General features: G+C 41.7%; 1 protein-coding gene across 6 annotated transcripts in view; it reads right to left on the reverse strand.

Moving 5' to 3' along the window:
* The window catches only part of EPHA5 (EPH receptor A5), a 321089-nt gene that overhangs the window by 273245 nt on the left and 21195 nt on the right, over nucleotides 1-26649 (reverse strand). For all 6 annotated transcript variants that reach the window (XM_084626024.1, XM_084626023.1, XM_084626020.1 and 3 more), the window contains exon 2: nucleotides 23822-23886. In XM_084626024.1, coding sequence (XP_084482150.1) covers nucleotides 23822-23886 — 65 coding nt within the window. The remainder of the gene's footprint in view (nucleotides 1-23821; nucleotides 23887-26649) is intronic.

Raw genomic sequence — 26649 nt, forward strand, 5'->3', positions numbered from 1 at the left:
TCTTTCAGTAAAGAGTTGATTCACTGTACTGAATAACATCTGAAAATGAATGAGTTTGTTATGACTGCTGTTAAGTACTTACCCAGTGTAGGTGATAAATTATATATGAGTATGTATTACTGTTATTCCACAATCTAGTTACTTTTGTATTATTTGAAGCCTAATCCCCCCTTGCACTGCATCAGTGTAACGCCACTGAAACCCGTGGAGTTACACTGGTGTAAAAGAAGTAATGCAGTTGTGAATCCGGCCTTAAATGTCTCTCTAAATCTGGATGTGAAGAAACACGGGGCTATTTTATTTGATGATGGACACTTTATCCACTAACCCATCAGAGTAAGCATGTATTTATGAGATGTTTTATATCATAACCGTTATTTTTCCTGACCTGCAGTTGAATACAATCTCCTCTGACCCACTTCGGTCTAAAATGTTATTTAAAGAACCAACTGAACATGAGCTCTCTGTGTGATGCAGTGGCTAAAAGAACAATCCTTTGCTAACATTGTTACTGGAATGCTAAGTCCAGGGCAGGTGTCCACATTTTAGAAAGGGTTCAGAAAAGATCTACCGTGATTCAAGGTCTGGGAAACCTGGCTTGCAGGGAGATACTAAAGAAGCTCAATCTATTTAGCTAAGCAAAGAGTAGGTTAAGGGGTGACTTGATCACAGTCTGTAAGTACCTACATGGGGAGAAGATCTCCGATAATTAAAGATACGATTCTGTCATAGAAATCATGGATTCTGTGACTTTCAGGGACTTCCAGGACTTCTGGGGCAGGAGCCCCATGGCCCCATGGTCAGCACCCCTCAGGCGGGAGCAGCAGTGGTCAGCCCTTCCTGCAGGAGCAGCGGCAGGACCGGAGCAGCTTCTGACAGTCAGCCCTGGTTGCCGCTGGAGCAGGAGCAGTGGGTCCCGAAGAGTCACCAGAGGAGTGGCCTGCCCCAGGGCCACCGGAGCAGCAGTCCCAGGCCACTGGAACTGTGGTCCCCGGGCCACCGGAACTGCGGAGCAGCGGCCAGGGTTGGGTCAGCCCCTGCTTCAGGAGCAACTGCAGGCTCCCAGCAGTGCTCTGAGAGTCATGCCCTCCCCGCAAAGTATTTTTAGTAAATATTGGGGACGGGTTTTTTGTTTCCAGGAATTTTTGTTTACTGCTCGCGACCTGTCCTGGACTTTTACTAAAAACACCTGGGACAGAGTCATAACCTTACTGATAATAGGTGGCTCTTTAATCTAGCGGACAAAGACATAACAAGATCCAGTGGCAAGAAGCTGAAGCAAGACCAATTCAAACAGGAAATAAGGTGTAGATTTTTAGAGAGGGTAACTAACCATTGGAACAACTTCCCTAGGGATGTGGTGCATTCTCTATCACTTGAAATCTTTACATGAAGATTGGATGTCTCCAACAGAGATGCTCTAACCAAATTGCAAGATACTGAACTTCATGAAGAAATCACTGGGTGAAATTCTCTGGTATACAGGAGGTCAGACCAGACAATATAATGGTCCCTCTTCTGGCCTTAAAAACCATAAATCTATTAATCTTATAGCCTTTTATTTATTTGATCTAAAATGGCTATCTAAAGTCCTACACATTTGTTTCTTGGAGGTGGAAACACATGAATAGAGGCCTTACGTTACATGAGTCACTTCCACTCGTACAGCACTGCTCTCTTAACCTTTTACAGTGTGTGTATGTCTGTGTGTGTGTGTGCTCCCTGCCAAGGGCCTGTGAATTTTTGCATGGAAGAGGGCTGCTCTCTGTTTGTTGTGTACGGGAGAAGTGGAAACAACCCACTCACCTACAAAACAATTGTGGGAAAACCCTGACATACTAACCTTTTCCCTACACCTCCAGCTGGTATGATTATCAGAGGGAGGGATGATCATGCTCGTATGTGTTTGTTACTTTTAAATCGACACATGCCTGCTGCTGCCAATTTCTGACAATTTTAACTTCATTCATTTTTGTATTTCAGTTTCTTTTACCACTCCTCTCTGCTTCCTCCCCCCGATCTTGTCAGAGTGGTGTCCAAAGTAGTTTATTAAAGACTCGAGTTTTTTATTACTATACACTCCTATTTTCAGTGTCATTTGAGTCACACTGACAATTCTCTCTCTACCTGGCCACTCTCCTGGTGGGCTAACAAAAATAATGATGGAGAAGAACCTTAGGCCTAGTTTACACTTCAAATTTGGATTGACCTAGTGATGTCACTCAGCAGTGTGGACAATTCACACCACCAAGGAATCATAGTTAAGCCACTCTAACCCCTGGTGTAGACGTGGAAAGGACAACAGAAGAATGCTTCTGCTTGGAGAGGTGGATTAACTGCAGCGACAGAAAAGCCCCTTTCATCACCATAGGAAGTGTCCACTCTATGGTACTACAGCAATGTATCTGTACCCAGAGTGTCAATGTTGACTAAAATATAACAGAACCCTATATTCTCCTCTCTAATAATGAGCCATCGGTAGGTGCCTGCACCACGCTCAAGAGGCTAACATACTGGACGAGGAATATCAGGGGGCTGTGGTAACTCCAGGGATGAAATAGGTCAAAGATTCCATTCCGCCTGGACTGACACTGGGCCGGTGACTAGGGCAGCAGCTTGGAAGTGGGTGTTTAAGAGAAAGAACTGCAGGAGCTCAGTGTCGGTGTTTCTTTGGGAGTGCGGAGGAGTTCAGCCAGCGGAAAAAAGGGATGGTGGGTCAAGGGGAAAGAAGAAGAATCTGGTTGGGTTGAGCAGTGAAGGGAGAATCTTCTCAAGGCCTATCTGAACCTTTTGAGGTTAAGAGCCCTGCCACTTTGTGTTGTGATCTGAGGAGATATCACAAGCTAGTCTGGATCAGTGGTTGGATCCAAGAAGCACATAGGTGTGGCAGGCGAATGGTGCTGGTGATTCACGAGAAAGAATTTGTCCTCATGAAACAATATTAAACCAATTCGCCAACATGGCAACAAGCACCGGGCTGCAGAATGTGCCACCTTTCAGAGAAGACATGATACCTTGCTCCTGACCACATGTGGTCATTAAGAACTTCCTAGTACTGGCCACAAGACTCAGAAAAGAAGGGGTGTTAACCTCTGGCAGAGCTCCAGCTCAGTTAATCCTTCCACCTACTTCACTTCCAGATGGAGTTCCATCTGGACTCTTCATTTCCTCTCCTATACTGGGCTTGATCTTGTGCTGGGATCCACCAGCATGACCACCCCAGCCATGCAGAATTCCAATGTGATTTTGTAACTGTACGTGGAGAAAGGGTCTCAGTGCAGAATCTAAGCCATCTTGTGTAGCTCTTTGCTACAGTTGCATCATCTCAACATCGATATGGCAGCATTTCATTGGTGGGTAAGGCGATCCCTATCTTTAGTTTGTATCTCAGATTAAGATTTTAAAATCTGCAGGAGTCTGTTGTAGGAAAGGCAGTACAGCATAAAAATGAAATGTATCATTTACCAGACCATATTCTTTTCTGATTCACTACAGAAATGAACAGATGGATTGCCAATTTGCTGAATACACATGAAGTCAGAAGTTGGGTTTATTATTATTAAGCAGCATATTTACCCCTAGGAAATCAATCTTTGATGTCTGTTCAAACTTCAGATCTTTCCACCAAAGTGATCACAGTAAAATGCCGAAATGTTTACTTTGTTATCAGAGGAGGTGTATAAACATACTGGGGAAAATTTAAATATAAAAAATGCCATTCTGGTAGAAAGAACTAATTAAAATAGGCAATACCAGCACTGCCGATTATGTTATTTAATTGACATTCTTCTTACTAAAATACATATCCAGTGAAAATTTAGATTAAAGAACTAAAGACATGGTATTCAGATGTTGAAAAGTTGCCTCCATAGTGTATAATACATAAAGCTTTCTAATAATGTGTGCTCTCATCCATAAATTATTGAACACAAAGGGAACTTAAAGTGCTAAGCTGTGGAAGAAATTTCATACTAAATAAAACAATAAACTGCTCAGGAGAAAGCCACACAAAGAAAACCCTGTTGCTGCATCTGTCTAGTTTTTCCCCCTCAAATCGCCTGTTTATTACATCACACTTTTTAAAGCTGTCACTTGACCTTGGTGCAGCATGTGTCTGTGTGAACGTATATACATCTATAGGTACCTTTTGCACAATTTTAAGTAGACAGTAATTAATCCATTGATTTATTCCAACAGTAGTTATCTCGTCGCTAATTCTTTTCTACAGTAATTATGTTCCCAGATCTATTCCCAAGCTGTCTATCTGCAAGCCCACATCAGCTAGGTGGATGATATGATACAGACGGTACATTGAAGATAATCGCTCCAACTTCACAATTTGACATTTGCGCTAATTTGAGCCACCTGCGTTGTCCACACATGTTGGTTTTATTTAGCTGTACACAAGCCCCGTGAGCCCAAATCTTCAAACCCTTCCTCAGCTGCTTGCTCACTTAGGGCCTGATCCAAAGCCTGTTGAAGTCAATGGAAGACTTTCCACTGATTTCAATGAGTTCTGGATCAGGTTCTTAGGTCTCAATCCTGCAAGGGGAGCTGCATGGATGGACACAGATGCCTGCACAGAGTTCCCCAGACAAAGATGGGACTCCATGAGAGCATAACTATTTTCCCATACAAATCCTTTGCAGGATCAGGCCCTTAAACAGTCCCATGAGTCAAGGGCACTACATTCCTGGGCAATGATTACTTTTTGGATAAGGGGTGTAAGATTGGACTCTTTTGCTCTATATTATAATCACACAACTTTCCAGGAAGGCTATGCTATAGTCTTTTGCCTTATTTCTATTCTGTGTATGCAGACATACTCAAAGGTGATTTTCTTATATCCATGTGATAATGTGGACAGATAAGTGATACATTTATGGATCCTCCTAGGCAGGAAGTGAGCGGCGGGTCCCTTTGGGAAACTTGGGAGTCTCCCCTTCTCAGTGGTATGAAGATCCCATTTCTGACCCTGAATGTGTCATGAGATATAAAAGCTACCCCCTTTCAAAATTCTGTACCAAAAAATCCCAAATTCTGCAAAATTCTGCGAATTTTATTTTTCAAAATACTGCAATATAATCACACCAGTTTCACTTATTTTGGTAATTTTGTTTAAACAACCATACAGGAAAAAAAATCATAATAACTGTTCAGCATTTCCTAAACACATGAAAGTTAAGTTACAAATACTTAGTAACCAATACCCTGCATTCCAGTTATAATCCTGGATTTTCACTGAAATTACATTACTTTTATTTTGGTGTTTGGTGTCCTATAAGGTAGAATGTCGCTTTAAATTGCTCAGACTTTCCTACGTGAAAGTTATACAGTTTTGCTAATCATTGTCCTGCATTTTTTTAAAATGGATAAGTAAAATAGATCCTAAACTGTAATATAACCCCATTTTGCCTCCCTGGCACAGGAAAAAAAGGGAGAACGTACATAGACCTTCCTAGCTGAGGATTCTGTTACTGTCATTTACAATAAAGCTCCTTTACCCCATTCTGGCAAGGTAAAGGAGCCTTAGTTGTTAGTCTCTCAGGTACCACAAGTACTCCTGTTCTTTTTGCGAATACAGACTAACAGGGCTGCTACTCTGAAACCTGTCATTAGTTGACTAAGAATTGGAACAATTAACTAACAATGGGAACATCAGCAGCTTGCCTGCATAGTTGTTACATTTCTGCTCTGCCTCAGGGACAGAGCCTGCTTCACACAGCCCTATGCCTCCAAGCCCCCAGGGGATGCAGCAACATTCGCACGCAGCCCCACCCCCTTAATGTCCGTATCCCCAGGGGACGCAGGCACGCCCAGCTTCCCTCCTGCTGTGATCTGCTCTCTGCTGGGGGCTGCTCCCAGCACACGTGCCCGGGCTTCTGGGGAAGGAGCATGTGTTCCCCACAGATTTCTTTGCTCCCCAATTTTTCTGCGGGGGAGCCAAGAAATCTGCAGAAGGTCTGAATTCTGCGCCCCCGTGGTGGCGCAGAATTCCCCCAGGAGTAAAAAGCATCATGTCTGTAACGACTTTACAGACATGATGCTTTTATATCTATTATAAAGCAGTTGCTGGCCCAGTAATGAACATTGCCATTCCTGGGCTTTAGGCAGATGTGAGCATCAAGGAAGGGCCCTCCAGGATACCTATCCATTTCCCTCCATTATTTGCCCCTCTCACCCCATCAGGCTGCTCCATTCTCCCAGCTAAGGAGGGCAGTGGCTGTCTCTGAAGAGTACAGCACTGTTCCTGGGCTGAGAGAGCGGGGTGAGGTGCTCCCCGCAGGACAGAAGGATTCCAGTCCTTGCTGCACCACTTGGGAAGTCTGTGCCTCTGTGTTTGACCACTCTGTACAGAGGGTGGATCAGCTTTTCTGAACCGTGAGTAGTCTCCCCTCACAGTTACTCTTCTCCTTCACCGTTCTCCCCTTGAGCAATGTCAGGATACGTCAACACTGCAAAAAAACCCCAAACAAACATGGCAGCAACTGGCAGAGCCCAGGTCACCTGACTGGGGCTCACACTATGGTCTAGCAGTGTTAGACGTTCCCACTCAGGCTGGAGCCCAGACTCTGAGACCCACCCCCTTGGCCGGGTTTCAGAGCCTGGGCTTCAGCCCAAGGAGGAACGTCTACACTGCTATTTTTAGCCCCATAGCATGAGTCCCACAAACTCAAGTCAGTTGATCCAGGCTCTGAGACTCGCTGCCATGGTTTCTTTTAAAACAATGTAGACATACCCTCAGTTCTCTTCTCTCCTCCACACTCACCCATAGGCCCATGATGTTGTTTCTCTTCCCTTACATGCCCAAGTAGTGAATGGCTCCCTATTTTCTTACACAACAGCAATATGCATGCCTCTCTTTCCAATGCATTCATTTATTACCTTGTTGCTTCAGAAGTACCCTAAACCTTCTAGCTGGTTTCCACTGCAATGGAAATGTTCTGCTCCCTTTTTTGTGTCCACAGCTCCCCTTTGGTTTCTCTAACATTATTGGAAGAACCAAATCAACATGAGCTTGGAGAACGATGTGGCGGCTAAGAGAGCAAAGGCAATCCTTTGCAAAGATCGCTGGAACGCTGTGCCCAGTTGAGGTGTCTGTATTTCTAAAAGAATATTGAAAATTGAAAAGGGTTCAGAAAAGAGCTGCAATGATTCAAGACTTGGAAAACCTGACTGGCCATGAAACTAAAGAAGCTCCCTCTATTTAGCTTAACAAAGAGAGGGTTCTGAGGTGGCTTCATTACAGTCTACAAGTATCTACGTGGGGAGGAGGATACTGACAGTTGAGGGCTCTTTCGTCTAGCAGGGAAAAGGCATAATAAGAACCAGCGGCTGGAAGCTGAAACTAGACATATTCAGACTAGAAGTAAGGTGCAGACTTCTTCCAGTGGAGGGTCATTAAACACTGGAATCCCTAGGGATGTGAGGGATTCCCCATTCTCTGAAATCTTTAAACCTAAATGGGATGTCTTTCCAATGGTAATGATACTAAACTTCCTTTGTAAAGCTCTTTGAGATCTACTGATGAAAAGTTTCAGAGTAACAGCCATGTTAGTCTGTCTTCACAAAAAGAAAAGGAGTACTTGTGGCACCTTAGAGACTAACCAATCCGATGAAGTGAGCTGTATCTCACGAAAGCTCATGCTCAAATAAATTGGTTAGTCTCTAAGGTGCCACAAGTACTCCTTTTCTTTTTACTGATGAAAAGCACAACCTTCGTGTCATTATTATATCTAAATGATGACTATAGCTCAAACAGAAGTGACTGGTTTTATCGTAGAGCCACTCAGTGTGTAATGCGGGAGGATAATTACAATAGTGCCTTCCGGCCTTTAAACCTACGAATCTGTGAAAGAAGCAACCTTCAACTCAGCCCTTACTTTGAAATGGAAATAAAAACCAGACACATGCTGTTGCTTAACAAACTATTATTTTTATTTTATTTTACTGATTTACTCAAGTAGGAACATAGAATTATAATTCAGAACGAAACAGCACATCAAGAACGTTGATTTTTAATTAACAATGATTTTTAATTAACAATTTTAAACAGTGTGGAGTTGCTGAGTTTCTTATTTGTTATTATTATTTTGATTACACTTTTCTTGATTTCATTCATAACGAAGGGGAAAAAAAACACAATTAGAGCAACGAAATAGTGAGGGGCTTAGAAATTTAAAGATGTATGCCTGGCAGGGGAGGACAGTGCTACAGTGGAAGGAAATGTGTCAGCAGTGACTGAATCAGACTCTTTTTCTATTAGTAGGAATGTTGATTTTGGTTTTGAAGAACAGATAAAAGCAAAGAACAAGAAAGTAATTTCAAAAGACTAAAAATAGAACTCAGAGAGAAGAATGTAGGGAGGACAATCTTGTGTTTATGGGACTGAAACCAGGTTTCAGAAGATTAAGGTTTAATTCCTGGCTTTGCCACAGATTCCCTGTGTGATTTCGGTAAGTCAATTCCCATGGCTGTGTCTTAGTTCCCCATCTACAAAATAGGTGTAATCACACTCACTTCCTTTTCCTGTCTTGTCTGTTTACATTGTTAGCTTGTTGGGGCACGGGCTGTCTGATGTTCTGTCTGTACTGCGCCTGACACACTGGGATACTGATCACTACTCAACTCTCATAGGTACTACAGTAAATAAAAACAACAAAACACAACAGTTCCCCCGCCAATAGCAGCCTAGCATAAGGATGTGGTAGCAGTGAAGTTTTCAAACAATATGTAAACAGAAAGTGTCTTATAATTTATTCTTGGTCTACTCTTTAAGACAAAAGGAGGGTGTGGCATAGGGCCATCACTCTCACTGCTCTCTGTATAAAGAAAATCTACTATATGATACAGAAAGAGAGTTCTACATTGGCAAAACCAAATTTGATTTTTTTTATTTTTTAAGCTGGACGTTTTTAGTAGAGTCCAAAAAGTGTTGCCAATTCTCATGGTAACACTGCAGGTTTCTTCTCTTAAGAAAAGGCTGTTTTTCTGTAACATGTGTGTTCCAGATTTTCTGGAACCAGTTATTGTTTCCTGCTGGGGTACAGAGTTCCAGTCAGCTGTTAGAACTGGTCTAGCTGAGAGTAAAACAGGGTGAATGCTGAGGTCATGCAAAGAGTATTTTGCTCTGTCAATTGAACATCAGCTAGGGCCATTTATACTTGTCAGACGCTGGAGAACCTGGTCTCTCTTCAGTACTCTGGACAGTGCTGGCCTTTTACAGCCTTTATATATTCAGCATCATAAACAATTTTTTTAAGAGCTACATACCTTCTCTGGTTTAAAACACATATACTTAGCTCGGTCCTAGCATTCTCTAAAAATAATTGAAAATGTCACATCAACACAAGTAAATACGAGCATTCCCAGAGAATACGAAATTATTCCCTGTGTTCCGAGTAAACAAAACATTCTTAAATAAATGTATATGTCTGGCAGATGGAAACTTTGATTTATATTTGTCCCAAGGTGACTGAAACACCAGGAGCTGTTATTGGCAGATTGTCACATGGCCTTGTAAACTAGGAGCTGTGAGCTTTCCTACCTCATGGATTTGGTTGCTCAAATCCCATTAAAGTTAACAGGAATTAGACATCCAAATCCCCTATTGTATGCAGCATGGTTGTAGCTGTGTCGGTCTCCGGATATGTATTTAGCTGTGATTCTCTGAGTACGTTTCCCAGCCCTGAAGAAGAGCTCAGTGTAAGAGAGCTTGTCTCTCTGACCAACAGATATTCCCTCATCCACCTTGTCTTATCCAAATCCCCTAGGCAATTTGGATTATCCCATTCTGGATGTTTGTGAGATGCACTCACACCCCTATTATCACCCAGCCTGGGCTGGACCTTACAGGGGAATAACTCTTCTCACACTGCTTTGGATCTCTGGCTTCTGTTCTCACATGGGACTAGGAAGTCCAGAGTTATGCAACAGTGAAAAATTCAAGGAGGCCATGGGGATGGGGATTACTCAAGTATTTCCAAGCCTGAAAAGGTTTATTTTGGGATCAGGTGAAGTCTGGAGTGAAGAGGGTTGGTCCTGATTTATCTGGAGTAGTTTGCCGAGCCCAAATTATACATCCTCCCCCTCTCTCACGAAAGCATTGATCTGTCCAGTCACGCATCCTACCACATTAGTATTATGTACAGAAAATTGCAAGTCGTTTTTTTAAAATCACCTGACAATACATTTATTTTGATGGGCACCAATGACTAATTATGCTCCCTTATACTTTCCTTAAAAATCATTTGTATTGATTTTCCCTGCTGCCGGGATTGAAATCATCAGGGCTTTGCCTGATTATTATCTTAACTATAATCCATATTTTTTAAGATGTAAAATACACTCCAGAATTAGTGGAGAGACAAAAAGCAGATCTGCCACCATTAAGGTTAATTGCACAGACCCATTCAGTTATTCAATCTGGCATCAGAATAAAGCAAACAGTAAACCAGGAGAAGGTTTGGTAATGAAGTGACTTTATCTCACCGGATTATACTTGTGGCTATGACTTTAATTGTACAGTCTAGAAGGATTTGTGACATAAACTGACTAATCTTGCGTTATTGTAATGATTTGTAATCATAGCACTGGCTATGATTTACTGGGTTATTATACATTTGCATGTTATAATCAGCTAGAATAGGCAGTGCACGCCTTACAATTCATAACAACACTTAAAATTATACATCTTGCAATGAGCTTTGACAGCTGGCCAACCATAAACAGCTTGGAGGATTGAAACCTGAAGTGTGCATGGTTTCTACTCCTCAAGAAAATAAAGCTAATGAAATAAAACTGAACAACAATGTGTATATTGAACAAAACACCCAGGACTGAATTTTTGCTGTGATTAAGTGGAGACTAATAATTCCATATGGGAGCAAACAGACCAAGTGCTCTGTCTCCAGGGCCCATTCTGCTAGCCCCCAGGCAAGGCAGCAAGTTACTGAACTGATGGCCCCGCTTCCAGAATGATCTTGAGATGTTCACACGTCAGGCGAGGAGAAGTCAGGAGCGACCCGGATGTAACAGAGTCGGGGCATGTCTCCACTGGAGCTGGAAATGTAATTTCTAGTTGGAGGAGACATACCCGCACTAACTCTGATTGAGAAAGTGTGGCCAAAATAGCAGCCTAGCTGCCCGTCGCAAGCAGCTAGCTGCCCCAAGCAAGTCTCTCTGGTCTCACAATGCTGTGGCTACTCTGCTATTTTTCGCATGCTAGCTTGATCAGAGCTCTTGCACGTATGTCTCCTCGAGCTGGAAATTATACCTGCAGCAGCAGTGTAGACATGTTAGTGTCATGTAATTAGCACCTCAAACTGCTGTCTGCAGGCACACGCCACAAGGGGCCTCAGAAAAGGAGAGAGAACCAGGCCCAGCATGCGAGGAAGTTGCCATCACAGAATGAAGAGTTGGCTTACAGCCTGAGGATGAGACACAGACTAAACAAAGAAACTCAGTTCCATCTGCAGGAGAACAAAAGCTCCAGACCCCTCTATCGCCCCACTTAACAGTCAGACAACAAAGATAAGGCTTAGGGATTTCACTATCTTTTTGGTCCAATCCTGCAGACGCACACACGAGTAACTGTATCCAGGTGAGCAGTCCCATTGAGTTCATTCGTGCTACTCACTTGAGTAATGCTACCAACAGGCTCAAGCATTTGAAGGATTGGACCCGTAAGCAGTGAAAAATTAGATTATGGCAAGTCAGGTGACATGACGGTATTTCCTCCCCAGCCCCGCATTCTCACGCCCTCACTTTTAGGGCTTGATCCAAAGGCCGAGGCAGAACGGCCATTCATTCATGCAATGAGAGCGGGCTTGAATCCTTAGGTAGCAGCTGCCCTCCCTGGATGGCAGGAGTAGCTGCCACAACTATACTAATTCATGTATCAATACGGACCAGCATGCCACATGTGACAAATCGTACCAACAGAGATCCTGTTCTGTGGAATGGGTATCACTCATCATCCCCAGCTCTTGCCATACACCACCTGGATATTCCACATGACAATGCACTGAGGGGCTCATCCGGGACCCATTAATGGCAACAGAAGACAGACCATCAGTACTGATGGGCTTCGGCTCAAGACCTCTGTTACAAGCCAATGGCTCAACCCTGCTCTCCTCCAAGGCAAATGGGAGTCTTGCCATTTATTTACACCAGGCCCTTACACAAGCGTTCTTTTAAAAAATAAATAAACATGTCCCAAAGTATTTCGGTTGTTAAAGCCTCATCTTTGAGACTGCAGGAAAGCAGTTATTTATAGTAAGCACATGTCCGAAAGCGGGTTTACCTTGCTCTGCCATAGGCATGGAAAGACACAAAGGAGACACAGCTTGCTTACTCCATTTTTCCAATACCTGCCAGTACATGTACCCACAGAATTCAGCATCAAGCTATAGCAAAACTTCCCCATAGCTCCTACGTAACTGGGGTAACACTGGCAAAAAGGCAGCCATGAACTTCACCCAGATTGAAAAAAGAACGCTCTCTCATATCTCTAGCTCTCATTCACTTCTGAATCTAACCTTGAGCTCACAGGGGACATGTTCACTTAAATGTATTTCTATTTTAAATAACAATAGAAGAGTAACTTCAAGCTTAATTATACATAGGAAAGTCTGTAGTCTCTCTTCCAGCAAATGCTTATAACTCTTCCAGGTCTGCAGCAGGAGGTTTTTTTAAAGCACACTGTTACCTGACAGGGCAAAGCAAGCTGCAGCAGCAACCTGAGCCCCATGGTGCTCTTTAATGCTTTTATACTCACCATACAGCCCATGGGAGGCTTACAATAAATCACAGGGGCATCTCAGCATGGGATGGCACAGCAGTACAAGCAGAGATGATTGACAGCAGTGGTGTCACTAATGTTGCTACAGACATACCTCTCTGTGCAAATTTGGATCCATCTAAATACTAGTTAGTAGCCGTAACAATTTTCTTTGTGGCATTGGAAGTGATGGGAGCCTATAGCCCTGGTGGGTGCTTTGAAATAAACACATAGGACCACCAAAAGTGGCTATTTGTTATCCCTTGTGTTACTTGTATTTCATGTCAGACTGTTTCAATACCTTGAATGGTAATAAGAAACAATAATTTTGTATCACTTTGTATAAGTTTTTGTCCCAGTGGAAGAGGGAGGCCATACACTAGATAATAGAGCTGAGCCATCGGGGTTTGTTTGTTTTTTTTCAATCAAAAATGAGGTTTTATTGCAAATAAAATTTTGGGGAGGGAAATAAGTGTTTTCAACTAAGCTATTTGAGTTTTCATTGAAAGAAACCCCAAACCCAAGAGATTGTTGGATTTCAGCATTTGAAACAAAAACCTTCGGTTTTCAGTTTTTTATTTGAATTGGAGTTATTTTAATTTCGTTATTTGAAATTATAATACCTTTATAATAAGTTTTTCTTTTTAAAAATGAACCTGTTTAAAATGAAATCTGAATTTGTGAAAAAATATGGCAAGGCCTAAACTTATTATAATTTAGTTGTAAATGTGAAACATGTTTTGATAAGAGAAGTTTATGTATCCAAAACATTTATGGTTGTTTTAATTAAATTCCAGTTATCATCCAATGCATCTTGATGCAAATGAGCAAAAAGTTATCTAGTAAATAAGAAATACTTTGACTACTTTCTAACATAATAAAATGTACAATTAATAAGAAAATGAAACTATTAAGGTATATAATTGCTTAAATAAATGTATATACGTAGCAAAAATATGTACCAAATCTAGTCTAAAGCTTCTATTTTGTTGCAAATCAACAAGTTTTAATGGTTATATCAACCAATGAGAATCCGTCTTTCTTTAGGAAATAACTGAAGTACAAATAGAAAAGTTGATTAAAATAAATGATTTAAATCAAGGCTTTCCACTTGGTGATTAAAATCATTACTTAAATAGCTGATTTAAATCAATCCACCCTGTGACCAGCTCTGCTAAGCAATATGAAGCTGAAGCAGGAAGTTTATTAGAGGCACACTTAGATACTTAACGACAGGGACATCCCCTGCCTGATCATTCACATTGCTGGAATTTGCAGTTATTCAAAGACATCTCTCAAAGGGCTCACTCCTCTTACATGTGGGAAAGGGGGTTCAGAAACACAAAGCATTGAGCACTCCCACCAGAGTGACCAGATGTCCCAATTTTATAGGGACAGTCCCAATATTTGGGACTTTGTCTTATACAGGTGCCTATTACCCCCCACCCCTGTCCCGAGTTTTCACACTTGCTATCTGGTCACCCTAGCTCCCACTGACTTGAAGGGGAGCAGTGTTAGGCTAATGATCAGAGCTTCAGAAAATCCCACCTCTCATGGTTTCTATTCTAACACCTTTTTTCAAAAATTTATAATATTCCAGAACTTTGACCTTCCAGACTGAACATTACAGCGTTTATCCCTGCCTGCAGTGGTCAGGGTTTTAAATGTGAGCAAAAAAATAGCCCAGCTGGTTTTTGGCCTTGATCCAAAGCTCAGTGAAGTCAGTGGAAGGACTCTGATTGACTTCAGTGGGCTTTGGATCAGAGCCTTTCAGAGCTAGTCACCAAAAACAAAACAAAACAAAACACCACCGATTTCCTCCATTATAAAAAAAGAAAAGTTACTGCAATCTTGAATTAGTGGTTAGCCACAATGCAGGTATCCAAAGTAAAAACACATGCAAGCTAATGGAGCAAGACCAGGACTATGCGTTTCTTAGCCATATAAACGGATTATGTGGTTAAGTAATATACACGTTACGGGGAATGCCCAGTATGCGAAGAGATGGGTACATGCTTTAAATTGAGCAACACAAGCTATAAACGCTAATTCAGGTTTTAAAGACCTGCATTTTCTCAAGTGGTGTTTAATCCAGCAAGATTTAATATGATTCAGGATCGCACTAACTATATATATTTGTAGAACGTCATTACTAAAAAACATTAGATTCAAAAATGCCTGAAGTTGTACATGAGACAAAGAGAACACAACGCTCTTCGAAGAGAAAGTCATTCAAAGCCCTTTGATTCCTGAATTTTAATTCCTGGATTTTGGAGAAAAAGGAATGTGTTTCAGCATGATATGAGATTGTTTATTCAATGTGCCCATACACCTAATTCTGACAACTCCACTTACTGAGATGCATCAAGTTCTTCTGTGATATCAGCTCAAGAAATTAATATATAACGCTAGAAAAGAAAAATATTTATTTTCACATTACTATTAATAGTAATTTATTTTATGGCACCTCAGAGCATGCTTGGCACTTCACACACAGTTAACAAGTTACGATCCTTGCCCCAAGCTGCCAACAGACTAAGGCCCAAAGCTACAGGGACTCACACATCTGCTTAACTTTACACACCGCGAACAGTCCCATTGAACTCAGCTATTCACAGACGAGATCCAATGTCCACTGAAAACACGGAAGACTTTTCAGATACTTCAACAGGCTTTGGATCAGGACCACAGTCCACGCCCATAAGCCTTGGCAAGATCAAGGCCTAAGGCATCACCCTACAAGCTGTTCTGCTTGAGTGACAGCCCACTGATGTCAATGATGCCACACAGCTTCAGGGGTCCCCAAGCATGGGGAAGGATCGGGGCCTAATTTCAGGCAGCATGCAATTAATTGTGATAACCAGACGGAAAGAAGGGGCTAGAGGGAGGTCTTCAATAACATTATAAGACTACATAGTGAGGAGTGCTCTGTAGCATGATGTAGAAATGATTATTTTTTAAACAATGGCGAATAGAAATTAAATAAAAGTCTAAGGTGGGCTAATTTCTTGTAGGCATCACAGAAGAAATGGGTCTTGAGGAGGGATTTCTAATGAGGAGAAAGTGGCTTTTTGAACAAACTCAGAATAAATAAGTTTGGAGGGCGGACATCTCACATAAGGCATATGTATTTAGGTGGGGCAAAGATTCAGCCTATAACAACACACTGATTCTGATCTCATTTACACCTCTGCAGCTGTAGACTTCACATAGTTACTCTGACATACACTGGTATATCATAGAATCGTAGGACTGGAAGGGACCTCGAGAGGCCATCTAGTCCAGTCCCCTGCACTCATGGCAGGACTAAGTATTATCTAGACCATCCCTGACAGGTGTTTGTCCAACCTGCTCTTAAAAATCTCCAATGATGGAGATTCCACCACCTCCCTAGGCAATTTATTCCAGTGCTTAACTATCCTGACAGTAAGGACATTTTTCCTAATGTTCAACTTAAACCTCCCTTGCTGCAATTTAAGCCCATTGCTTCTTGTCCTATTCTCAGAAGTTAAGAAGAACATTTTTTCTCCCTCCTCCTTGTAACAACCTTTTATGTATTTGAATACATGCCCCCTCTCAGTCTTCTCTTCTCCAGACGAAACAAACCTAATTCTTTTCAATATTTCCTCATAGGTCGTGTTTGCTAGATCTTTAATCATATTTGTTGCTCTTCTCTGGACTTTCTCCGATTTGTTCACATCCTTCCTGAAATGTGGCGACCAGAACTGGACACAATACTCCAGCTGAGGCTGTATCAATGCAGAGTAGAACGGAAAAATTATTTCTTGCGTCATGCTTACAACACTCCTGCTAATACATCCCAGAATCATGTTTGCTTTTTTGCAACAGTGTTACAAGATCCCTTTCCACAGTACTCCTTTCTAGGCAGCCATTTCCCATGTATGTGTGCAACTAGTTGTTCCTTCCTTAGTGGAGTACTTTGCATTTCTCCTTATTGAATTTCATCCTATTTACTTCAGACCATTTCTCCAGTTTGTCCAGATCATTTTGAATTTTAATCCTATTCTCCAATGCACTTGCAATCCTCGGTATCATCAGAAAACTTTTTAAGAGTACTCTCTATGCCATTATCTAAATCATTGATGAAGGTATTGAACAGAATCGGGCCCAGAACTGATCCCTGAGGGACCTCACTCAATATGCCCTTCCAGCTTGACTGCGAACCACTGATAACTACTCTCTGGGAACAGGTTGTATTTCCCTAGTTTGTTTAAGAGACGGTCATGTGAGACAGTATCAAAAGCCTTACAAAAGTCAAGATATACCACTTGACTTCCCCCCATCCACAAGGCTTGTTACCTTGCCAAAGAAAGCTTATAAACATACACACACACACATATACAGAGAGAGAGAGAACCACACACACACACACAATGGGCCCAGCGGTTTATTTAAACGGTTACAATGGTGTCGCATAACAAACATGTGATTAATGTTTGTCATCATTATCATGCAATACAAGATTGCAAACTTTGTTGCTAAAAGATAGTGCTGGACCTGTGTAGACCAAGCACACTGGTCCTTTAAAAAAGGTGATGCCCAAAAGAAAATTATGCTACCATGGGACCATGGCCTTTAGGCAAGAGAATGGGATGACAGAAGTTGGCTATACGATCTCTTCCATCTCTAAGTACGGCACCAGGACCCAATGCTGGAAACACTTAAATAAGAGTCTAACTTACCACATATGTGTAGCCCAGCTGACGTCAATGGAACCAATCCAGTGTGTAAAGTTAAGCGAGTAAGTATGTAAAAGATCAGGGCTATAGTTCCCAAAGCATACAACATGTAATCTTGTGAAAATGGTAGGTCATATTTTGTCCCTATTAAACTTGACATCGTCCCTTAAAATATTCCTTTTAAATTATTAAAATGTTGCTTCAGATTGCCTCAATTTTCCTCCAAAGATGTGTACAACTTGTCATATTTGTTCCCCTTGTAGCGTAATTCTTTTTGCATTCCCAGCCAAATTAAGGGCAGAGAACTGCTAATGTATATTTTTAACCTATTTCAGTATTATTTTCATCTTTATTAGGCTCCCCACTGCTGGTATGAATTCTAGCCTCACCCCTGAGGTGTCTCTCTCTGTTCTGCCTTCAACATTGTTCACAACTGAACAGCCACATTCACTGGAAACAACACAGGTTTCCAACTGTGGTGCCCTAAATATGCCAGTTACAATCAAAGCTACATGACATGGCTCAATGGTGCCAAAATCCGCCTTGTTCTTCCATCCCTCCTTTTAAAAAAAATTATTAATTATTATTATTGTTATTATTTCTACCCCAAAATCAGTCAACAGTGCAGGGATTTCAAAGCAAAATCTCAGGCTACACTCAGAAGGAGAGAGAGCAACACTAATATATTCACAAAAAGAACAGGAGGACTTGTGGCACCTTAGAGACTAACAAATTTATTTGAGCATAAGCTTCCGTGAGCTACAGCTCACTTCATCGGATGCATAATATATTCATGAACCATGCTGACTAATCTAACCCTTAGTTATTTTTAACTTCAAAAGGCACACACATAAGGGGAGTTCTCTCAGAAGAACGAACCAGAAACACTGCTCATCAAAAACCAAGCACTCCCCCCCACCCAAACAACAGACATCTGCAAGGTCAAATCTACTGAATTTCCCCACTGACATATGCTTTTTGCCCTGATTTGCTTTCATCGGCGGGGCAACTGTTTTTTCTCTTTTGGTACAAATGTAATTAATTAGTCAACTCTTTGGTATCTGCTGCAATGAATATACAATTATGAGCAAAACCAGTATCCTCAACATCTCCACAAGACAAGGTTCCTTAGTGTATGTTTGTTTTCCAGTCTGAGCTTAAAAAAACCCAATACGTGTAGGTGTGCAGTGAGCCCCAGCCCCAGCAAACAGCCATGTCTCAAAGGACCATAGAGGGTTTCCTGCTGTATGCTACAGGAAGTTCAGAGAAATCAACAGGGAACAAAAAAGCCTGGTTATACAAAAGTACAGCAGGTGTGTCATGCTCTAATTTGGAAAAAAAAAAAAAAAAGTCCTAAGAGGTGTTTGCAAGGAAGTTTAAAAAAAACCCACAAGAGGGAAAGTTCTAAAAACACGCACCCTACTTATTGTTACTATCGAAACAAAAATATCAGACCTAATTGCTGAACAAATAGAGCCAACTCAACCGGAGTATTTATTTTAAAAGGCAATTGTTGCAATTAGCCGGATGTAATTATAAGCACATGCATTTCTGCATGGCCACATCAAACAAGATGTAAAGCATGTGTCTGCAGGGAGTCTCTGAGTGGGGTGTACCCAGACCTAAGAGCCGCGCAGGGTGTCTCCTACCCTGATTCTGCCCCTCTCTAGGAAATAAAAAGAAAAGAGGAAATAAGTCTGCTTAGTTTAGAAATCCTGTCTGGATCTGGTATAAATATTTCTCTTACACCATTTCCCATTGTTTCAATCTCTGTGAGTTTTATATGTGATAAAAGGGACTGTTTAGTAAAAGCAAGTGCAGTTACTGCATGTCAGGCTTAATCATTGTCACAGCCACATCTGCATAAATTTCTAATGTGGCTCGCTTCATTGAAATCTACAAAGTACCCTCGGAAATGTGCCAGGAAGGGTATAAAGTGCAAGCACGCTAGACATGCCCCATTTTTAATCAAGAAAGCCCACCCACAGACGCTGGGGTTTTTTTTGTTTATCTGGAGGTCTTTTAGCTCGTGATCGCAACTGTGTGCATAATTCTGCTCTCAGGTGAATCTAGGGTAATTCCATTGACTTCAGTGAAGTGAAACCACATTTACAGAATATCTGAGAGGCAAAACCGTCCCCTCTGCCACTAGTGATGACAGGATAAAAACCTTGCCCAGGTGCTGCATAAAGGGGCCTCTGAGACATCATCAACGCTTTAACCCATACTCTGCACATGGTCCCCTGGGATCCAGAGTTCAGCAGATGGCAGGTCGCACTTCCTGTGCTTTACCCCTCCACAACTTTGTGAGGATTTTAACAGACACTAGCACGGGAAATGCTCCGCACAGGCCCAGTGCTCTGTCGGGGAGGGGGCTCCAGGGATAGTGGACAGAGGGAGAGCAATGCTACCAGGAACCAGGAGCAGAGCAGGAAAGCCAGGGGGAGAATATAGCACCATACATAGCAGGAAGGACAGTCCAGGAGATAGGCACTGGATTATGAGTCTGGAGATGTGGGGCCAATTCCCAGCTCTGCCACAGACTGTCTATGTAGCCTTGGGTATGTCACTTAATCTACTCTGGGCCTCATTTCCCATCTGTAAAATGAAGATAAAGCTTCCTTACCTTCCAGGGTGTTCAGAGAATAAAATCCATTCATGATTGCCAGGTACCCCAGTGATGTGGGCCAGACTGGGTTGCTACCCGTCCAGGTTTTACCAAGACAGTCCAGTTTTTGGCTTCTGTGTCTGGCTACCACAGGTAAGTACCTAAATAGACTGAGCCACTGGACAGACAACTCTAACCTACAGTGCTTTCCCCAAGAACCACAAAGTCAATGGGCCAGAACCTGAGCTGGGGTAATTTGGCATAGCTTTAATGAAGTTCCACTGATTGACACTAGCTGTGGGTCTGACCCACTGTAATGAATTAAGAAACGCCAAAAATGGCTTATTTGTACCTGGAGACATAGCTGTGGGAAGGGCATGCAAAGCCCTGAGCCCTGGCTCCAGGTCGGATTGGATTGGCCCTCCACCTTCATAGATTTCATTTCTCAAGCTGCATGCAGGTGGTATGGTTTTCACCAATGCTGCTATTCTGCATTTCACTGGTATCAATGAGACCAGGAGCAGACTGAATTAAGGCCAAGCAGGAATTTTCTTCCTGTATATTTGGAAACAGCTTAGCAAAACTAAGGATGTTACCACAATATAAATAATAAGTTAGCATCGTTTGCAGTACAGACACCCCCTGACTTACGCAATCGTTCTGTTTCTAGATTATGGAACTTTTTCCGTAAGTGCGAATTTGCATAAGTCGGGTCTTGCGTAACCCGGGGACAGTCTGTAATAGGATGTAGACAAAATGATTGCCCATACTGACCACCCCATGGAACCCAATTGATTTCAAACATGAAAATTTACCATTTGACGTTCTCAGGATAACTTAATAATGGTTACACAATATTTTGCTAAACCACCCTAAAATCATTCATCTTTGTACTGAAGACGAGTGTTGAGAATTTCAGTCTGAGTCTAATGCTGTCCAGAAAATCATAAGTGTTCATAAAAATCACGTTTAGCCCCAAAATCATGAAATCAGCTTAAATATCATGAGGTTTTGGGGTTTTTCTAAACCAGTACATTTGGGTCCTATTTTTATTTGCCTTCTGGTATCTGAGCTGGCTTTTAGGGTGCATTTACTTAACATTTCCAAGCTTTCCTATGCAACCATGGGGACTAGAAGCTTACTTTTTTAGGAAAGATGAGATTCTCGTGCAATCTCTTCATTCTAACAGCTGTAGCTTTAACAAAATACTAAATTTCATGAGACTCATGATGAAATCATGAGAATTGGCAACACTGCATGAGTTACGGAAAGCAGGAGTTTAAAGAGGATATATTATCATAATAGTAACTGTGGTATCCCTGCAACAGTGGTATAATAAATGTAGCCATAAAATACTTGAAGTGAATAGAAACTGAAGGATAGTATTAGATAGGGGAATAAATATGATGCAAAGGGGTTATTCCAGTACATATACTATATCCAGACACTGTTTTCACTGACAGGAAGTGTTGCATGCGGGAAGGTTTCTCCTTTGCTTCCTGCAGAGATATGTATGTGTCCATTCACTGAACCTTTGCAGGACAATCAGTGGCCAATCAAAATTCACTGCAGTCATTTACCTTTGTCTTAGGAAACCTGGCTTCCCAAGGAATAGCCCACCTTTCTCGGATCTTATTTTAAAATCAAAGCTCCCCACTTCTAAATCTGTATGCCAAGCTGAAAGTTATTTTAAATATTTACACCAGGCTGATCTTTAGAAGAAATACCATATAAACGAGAGGGTTGGAGCTTTGCTGATTGTAGAGGTGATAAATGGGTTGGGGGGGTAGATCAGAAAGATACTTCTCGCCACTTGAAAAATACTGCCAATATATTAGGCCAAACAGACAATTGGGCTAATTGGACATCATGAATTTTTATGAAGCCCCATGAAAACGAAGGAAATTTAGGGACTTCTGGCAATTCAAAAACCAATTCTGACTGCCTGCTTCACTTTTTATTGATTTGGGCAAGTTAATTAAAGAAACAAATCCTTCTCTCCTGACTCAATTCCAAGTTGATTTGGTATTCATGAGTCAAGCTTATGTTTTTAAACCCAGGGTGGTAGTTGGAAAGTCAATCTGTAAATATATAAAGCTTCTCTGGGTCACGGAAAAAGAAAGTTGAGGCCTATGCTTAGAGCAGTTAGCGTCTTCCCTGCTCTTGTCTGCACACGCACACACAACTCTATGGGACGTTTAGGCTCCTATGATTTCTGCACTCATGTCTGTAACTGCGTTTTAGCATTGCTGACAATAAAATACGGCTTTCTTATGCTGGGGGGGAAATACTAGAAAGGGCTGGCACCATAGAAAATAATATTTCATCCAGTACCTACAAAATCTTCTAGTTAGGGGGACACTCTCCCCTCGGACCTTCACAGCTGATCTTAACTCCATATGCTGTTCTGCCGGCATGGGATCATTAAGATGCCCACCCATGTAATAATAATACCTAGCTCAAATATCGCACTTTTCATCTGTCTATCTCCAAGTGATCCACAAAGGAGGTCAGTGTCATTATCCCCACATAGGGAGAGCACAGTAGGACAGTCAAATTCCTCAAGGCGCATCTCAGAGGGCAACTTTACGGCCTGATCCAATTTCCATTAACATCAATGGAAAGAATTGGATCTGGCCCCTAGTGCAGGTCAGGAGAAACTCTCAGTTCTCTACAATCTCTTATATGTCTGAAGTCAAAGACAACTACAGTCACCTTTTGGCTATCAGTGACTGCTGGTATACAACCAAGCCAAATTAGGCCTCTGTTTCCATATATATATATAAATTATTGTCATTTGCATGACAATCAGTAGCCAATCAAAATTAGATTCCAAGATGGCACTGCAGTCATTTACAGCTGCTGACTGTCTACAACTCCAGGTATGGTATTTCGGAACCCTCTCCTTACTCAAGACCCGATCCTGCAGCATGCTGAGCTCCAATCAGTCCCGCTCAGCGACGGGTGAGGGAGCTGGGGATTCCCAGCAACTCACAAAAATGCTCAGCCCCTTGCAGGATTAAGTCCCCATTGTTTCATCAAAATTCTCTGTGCAGTCGCAGTATCAATCCCATCCATACAAGCCAAAACCACAACAAAGAACAACCCTCGGGGATGAGGGGTCTCTTAGAATCACAAAAAAAGCCCTTACTTGCATTCCTCACTCTCATGGATGGACACTGTCCATTGTTTTCACTATCGCTACTCACAAGATGCAGAATTAGGCCAAATATAAATAAAGACATTACAGTGTTGCCAACGCTTGGGATTTTATCACAAGATGATTTGGAGTTTGGTTTTTTGAAGTGCCAGCTCCTGGAGTCATGTGAGACCCTCAGTTTTCATTTAAAACAAAGAGTAAGTTTCTGGCCCACCACAATTACAGAGAAAAGCATGTAAACATGACCCAAGTGCATCCTAGTGGCTCTAAAAACAGAAGGAAAAAGAACTCAGAGTTTATCACTTTTTAAAAATGTCATGATTTGGGGTGGGGAGTCTGACTCATGATATTTGAACTCGTGGGGCTGGCAATGCTGCAGAAATAAATCAATTCCTCACCCCTCCCCAGCTCCATTTTTTCCAGTCGCAGCTTGTTGTTTTGTTTTGTTTTGTTTTCTTCCCCTTCTATTGCCAACAATTCCCCCAAGGGAATTTTCAACACAGAACTCTGCCTTCGAAATGGAAACTATTAGTGCTGCTCTCAGCTTGAGAAAGCAAACGTCTGAGACTTACCCCATTTTTCGGGTAGGCTATCCATCCCAGATCCCCCATGACTGTGCGGGAGTCCAGTAAATTCACTAAAAAGAAACAAGAAGAAGAAAGCCTTAATGAGTCTGCATGGATACAAGTGTCAGTAAATACATGGGGCTTTGCTGGCCCTGGTAAAGGCACTTGGCAATTAACAGAAAGGGAATCTGATTGCTGTTAAAATAGGATACAATCAAGACAAGTTATTGCAGTGTTAAGAATAGAACCCTGCAGGCATTTAAACAGATGCCTAACGTTACTCAGGTAAGCAGTTCAATTACTTATATTACCATAGCACCTGGGAGTCCCAGCTCTGGGCCAGGATCCTATTGTGCTAGGCGCTGTACAAACCCAGACATGTCAATGTAACTATTTGCAAGATTGGGGCTTCAGACTAAGTTCTTTGGGGCACAAGTCAGTCTTTTTGATGACATGTGTACAATCCCTAGCGTGGTGGGGCCCTGATGCCCAAATGGGATTATGCCAATAAAAAACAACCAGTCATTTATAAATGGAACAAAGAGTGCAAGTTATTCTGTTTATATAAAGTTGCAGCTCACTTTAAAAATGAATGAGTGAGCCCCTTTATTATTTTATAGAAATGGTGGTGGGCAGGAATCAGTCCTCACACAATGCTGTCGGAAACCGTTCCAGCCTATTTCTTCACTAAAGACTGGACATCTCTGGGGTGAATTGCAGGCTGTTTGACTGTGGCTAAATTCACTGAATTTTGCCCTGGCAAGCCACACAAGCAATTAAAAAAACAATTTACATTAAACAGCAATAAACTATTCCCAAGCTTATAACATTTTTTCATGAATTACCTAAAATCTGTAGTCCAAATAGTGAGTGTAATTAAAAAATAAATCTTCACACACTTAGCCAAGCTAAGAAAAATTGCAGCAGCTCTTGGTGCTGTCTCTGTAGTTAAGAGTCTGTTGTGCTTTGCATTATTAGCTCTGTTTTTAGAGCTGTAAAACTGCAGGATACGAATGGTCTCAGGACTGAAACTTGTCATACAAAGTTGCAGACAAAGAGGAAACTTCTCTCTTAATGGAAGAGAGAATCACTTCTCTTCCAGGAACAGATGTCCTTTTCACAATAGATTTTATATTTATGCCACACGACCTCACTTTCCTCATTCAAATCCCTCCTCAAAGCCACTTCTTTCAGTCAGCCTTTCATTTCTGACCACCACATTGATTATAAAAATAAACTCAGACCGCAATTTTCAAAACCGGGTACCTAAAATTAGGACCCTAAGTCATTGGGTAGGCATTTACATAAACAAGGCTGATTTTCAAAAGGTACTGAGCACTCCAAAGAACCTCTTGGAGACAATGGGAACAGCTGTGCTCTCAGCACCCTTTGAAAATTAGGCCACCTATTTGGAGTCTAAACATTCACTCCGTAGGGGAACTAACAAGATGGGTATGTAACATTAAGCATGTCATAGTATGCTACATTATCTCCATAGCTCTCCCATCAATCCATTGTGCTTTCTGTCTGCACACGGACAATCAAGTAATGGACCAATGAAAACTCTTGGCATGTGTACAGCCCCTGCCCCCCATACTCAGTTCAGCCAATTGGACTGCAGTGTGCAAATTAACGCAAGAGGACTACTGATGATTGGCTGAGTACTTTTGATGTCACAATGTCACTACTTGCAAATGACCTGATTAGTTGTAATTGTCTCGTCAGGAATTGCGATTGTTTACGATTGTTTACGTCCTATCATTAAGAATTTTTTTTCAAATATGCCTATTATTCACAGATCAGTCAATGAGATTTACATTTATGGGAAACTTGAAGGTTTAGTAACAAGCCATTTGTTAACTAGAAGGGTGCAAAAAAGATGAGATTAAAATAAAAAGCAATTAAAAAAAATCTCAGAGGAGACTTTTTTAAATAACTAAAATACAGATTTAACTGAAACAAATCCTCAGCAAATTCAGTCTTTGCTCAGAGATTATGTGCTGTAAACTGGGGAGAGGCCCACTATGGCTTTTGTTAAACAAGAAGCTTAAATTCCCCTACTTGAAGTGAAAAAATTACCCCAACCTTAACTCTGGAGTCACAGTTAAGACGTATAAACTATCCGCTTATCTAGACATTTATACAATGCTCATCACCATGGTACCTGGGTGGCTTCTCACAAGAGCAGGCACCTAGATAGTGTCTAAGCGAATACATTTCCATGAGAGTGTAGCAAGAATTCTCTAGCCCCTTTCAGCAGCTCAGCTGCTGTGTGGCTGGGCTGCTTCCAAGTTTATTCCTTCCGGTTAAACAAAGGCAAAATTGGGACTTTGCTATGCTGCCAGTCTGGAGCGCCATAAGGCCAGGAATGGCTTCCTGGAGGATGCTGGGGTATAGTCACAAGAAACATATCTTTAGGATCCAGCCCCCCTCGGCTGCCTGTTTAACCAACCACATGATTTAACCCCATTATTCTCCAATGCTATGGATGAAAAGGAGTACTTGTGGCACCTTAGAGACTAACCAATTTATTTGAGCATGAGCTTTCCGATGAAGTGAGCTGTAGCTCACGAAAGCTTATGCTCAAATAAATTGGTTAGTCTCTAAGGTGCCACAAGTCCTCCTTTTCTTTTTGTGAATACAGACTAACACGGCTGTTACTCTGAAACCTGTCGAAATGCTATGGATGTTATTGTGTAAGAGTCAGATTTTGCTGCCACTGAATTCAATGGGAAAAATCCTCCCGTTGACTTCAGTGGAAGCATGATATACCTGGAACAGAAAGTCCAGTACCCAGGGACTATTATACAATGGTGCAGCTTCTGCGCTCTAAT

This window comes from Lepidochelys olivacea (assembly GCF_965140295.1).
Source record: "Lepidochelys olivacea isolate rLepOli2 genome assembly, chromosome: 4".
In the NCBI taxonomy this organism is placed as follows: Eukaryota; Metazoa; Chordata; order Testudines; family Cheloniidae; genus Lepidochelys; species Lepidochelys olivacea.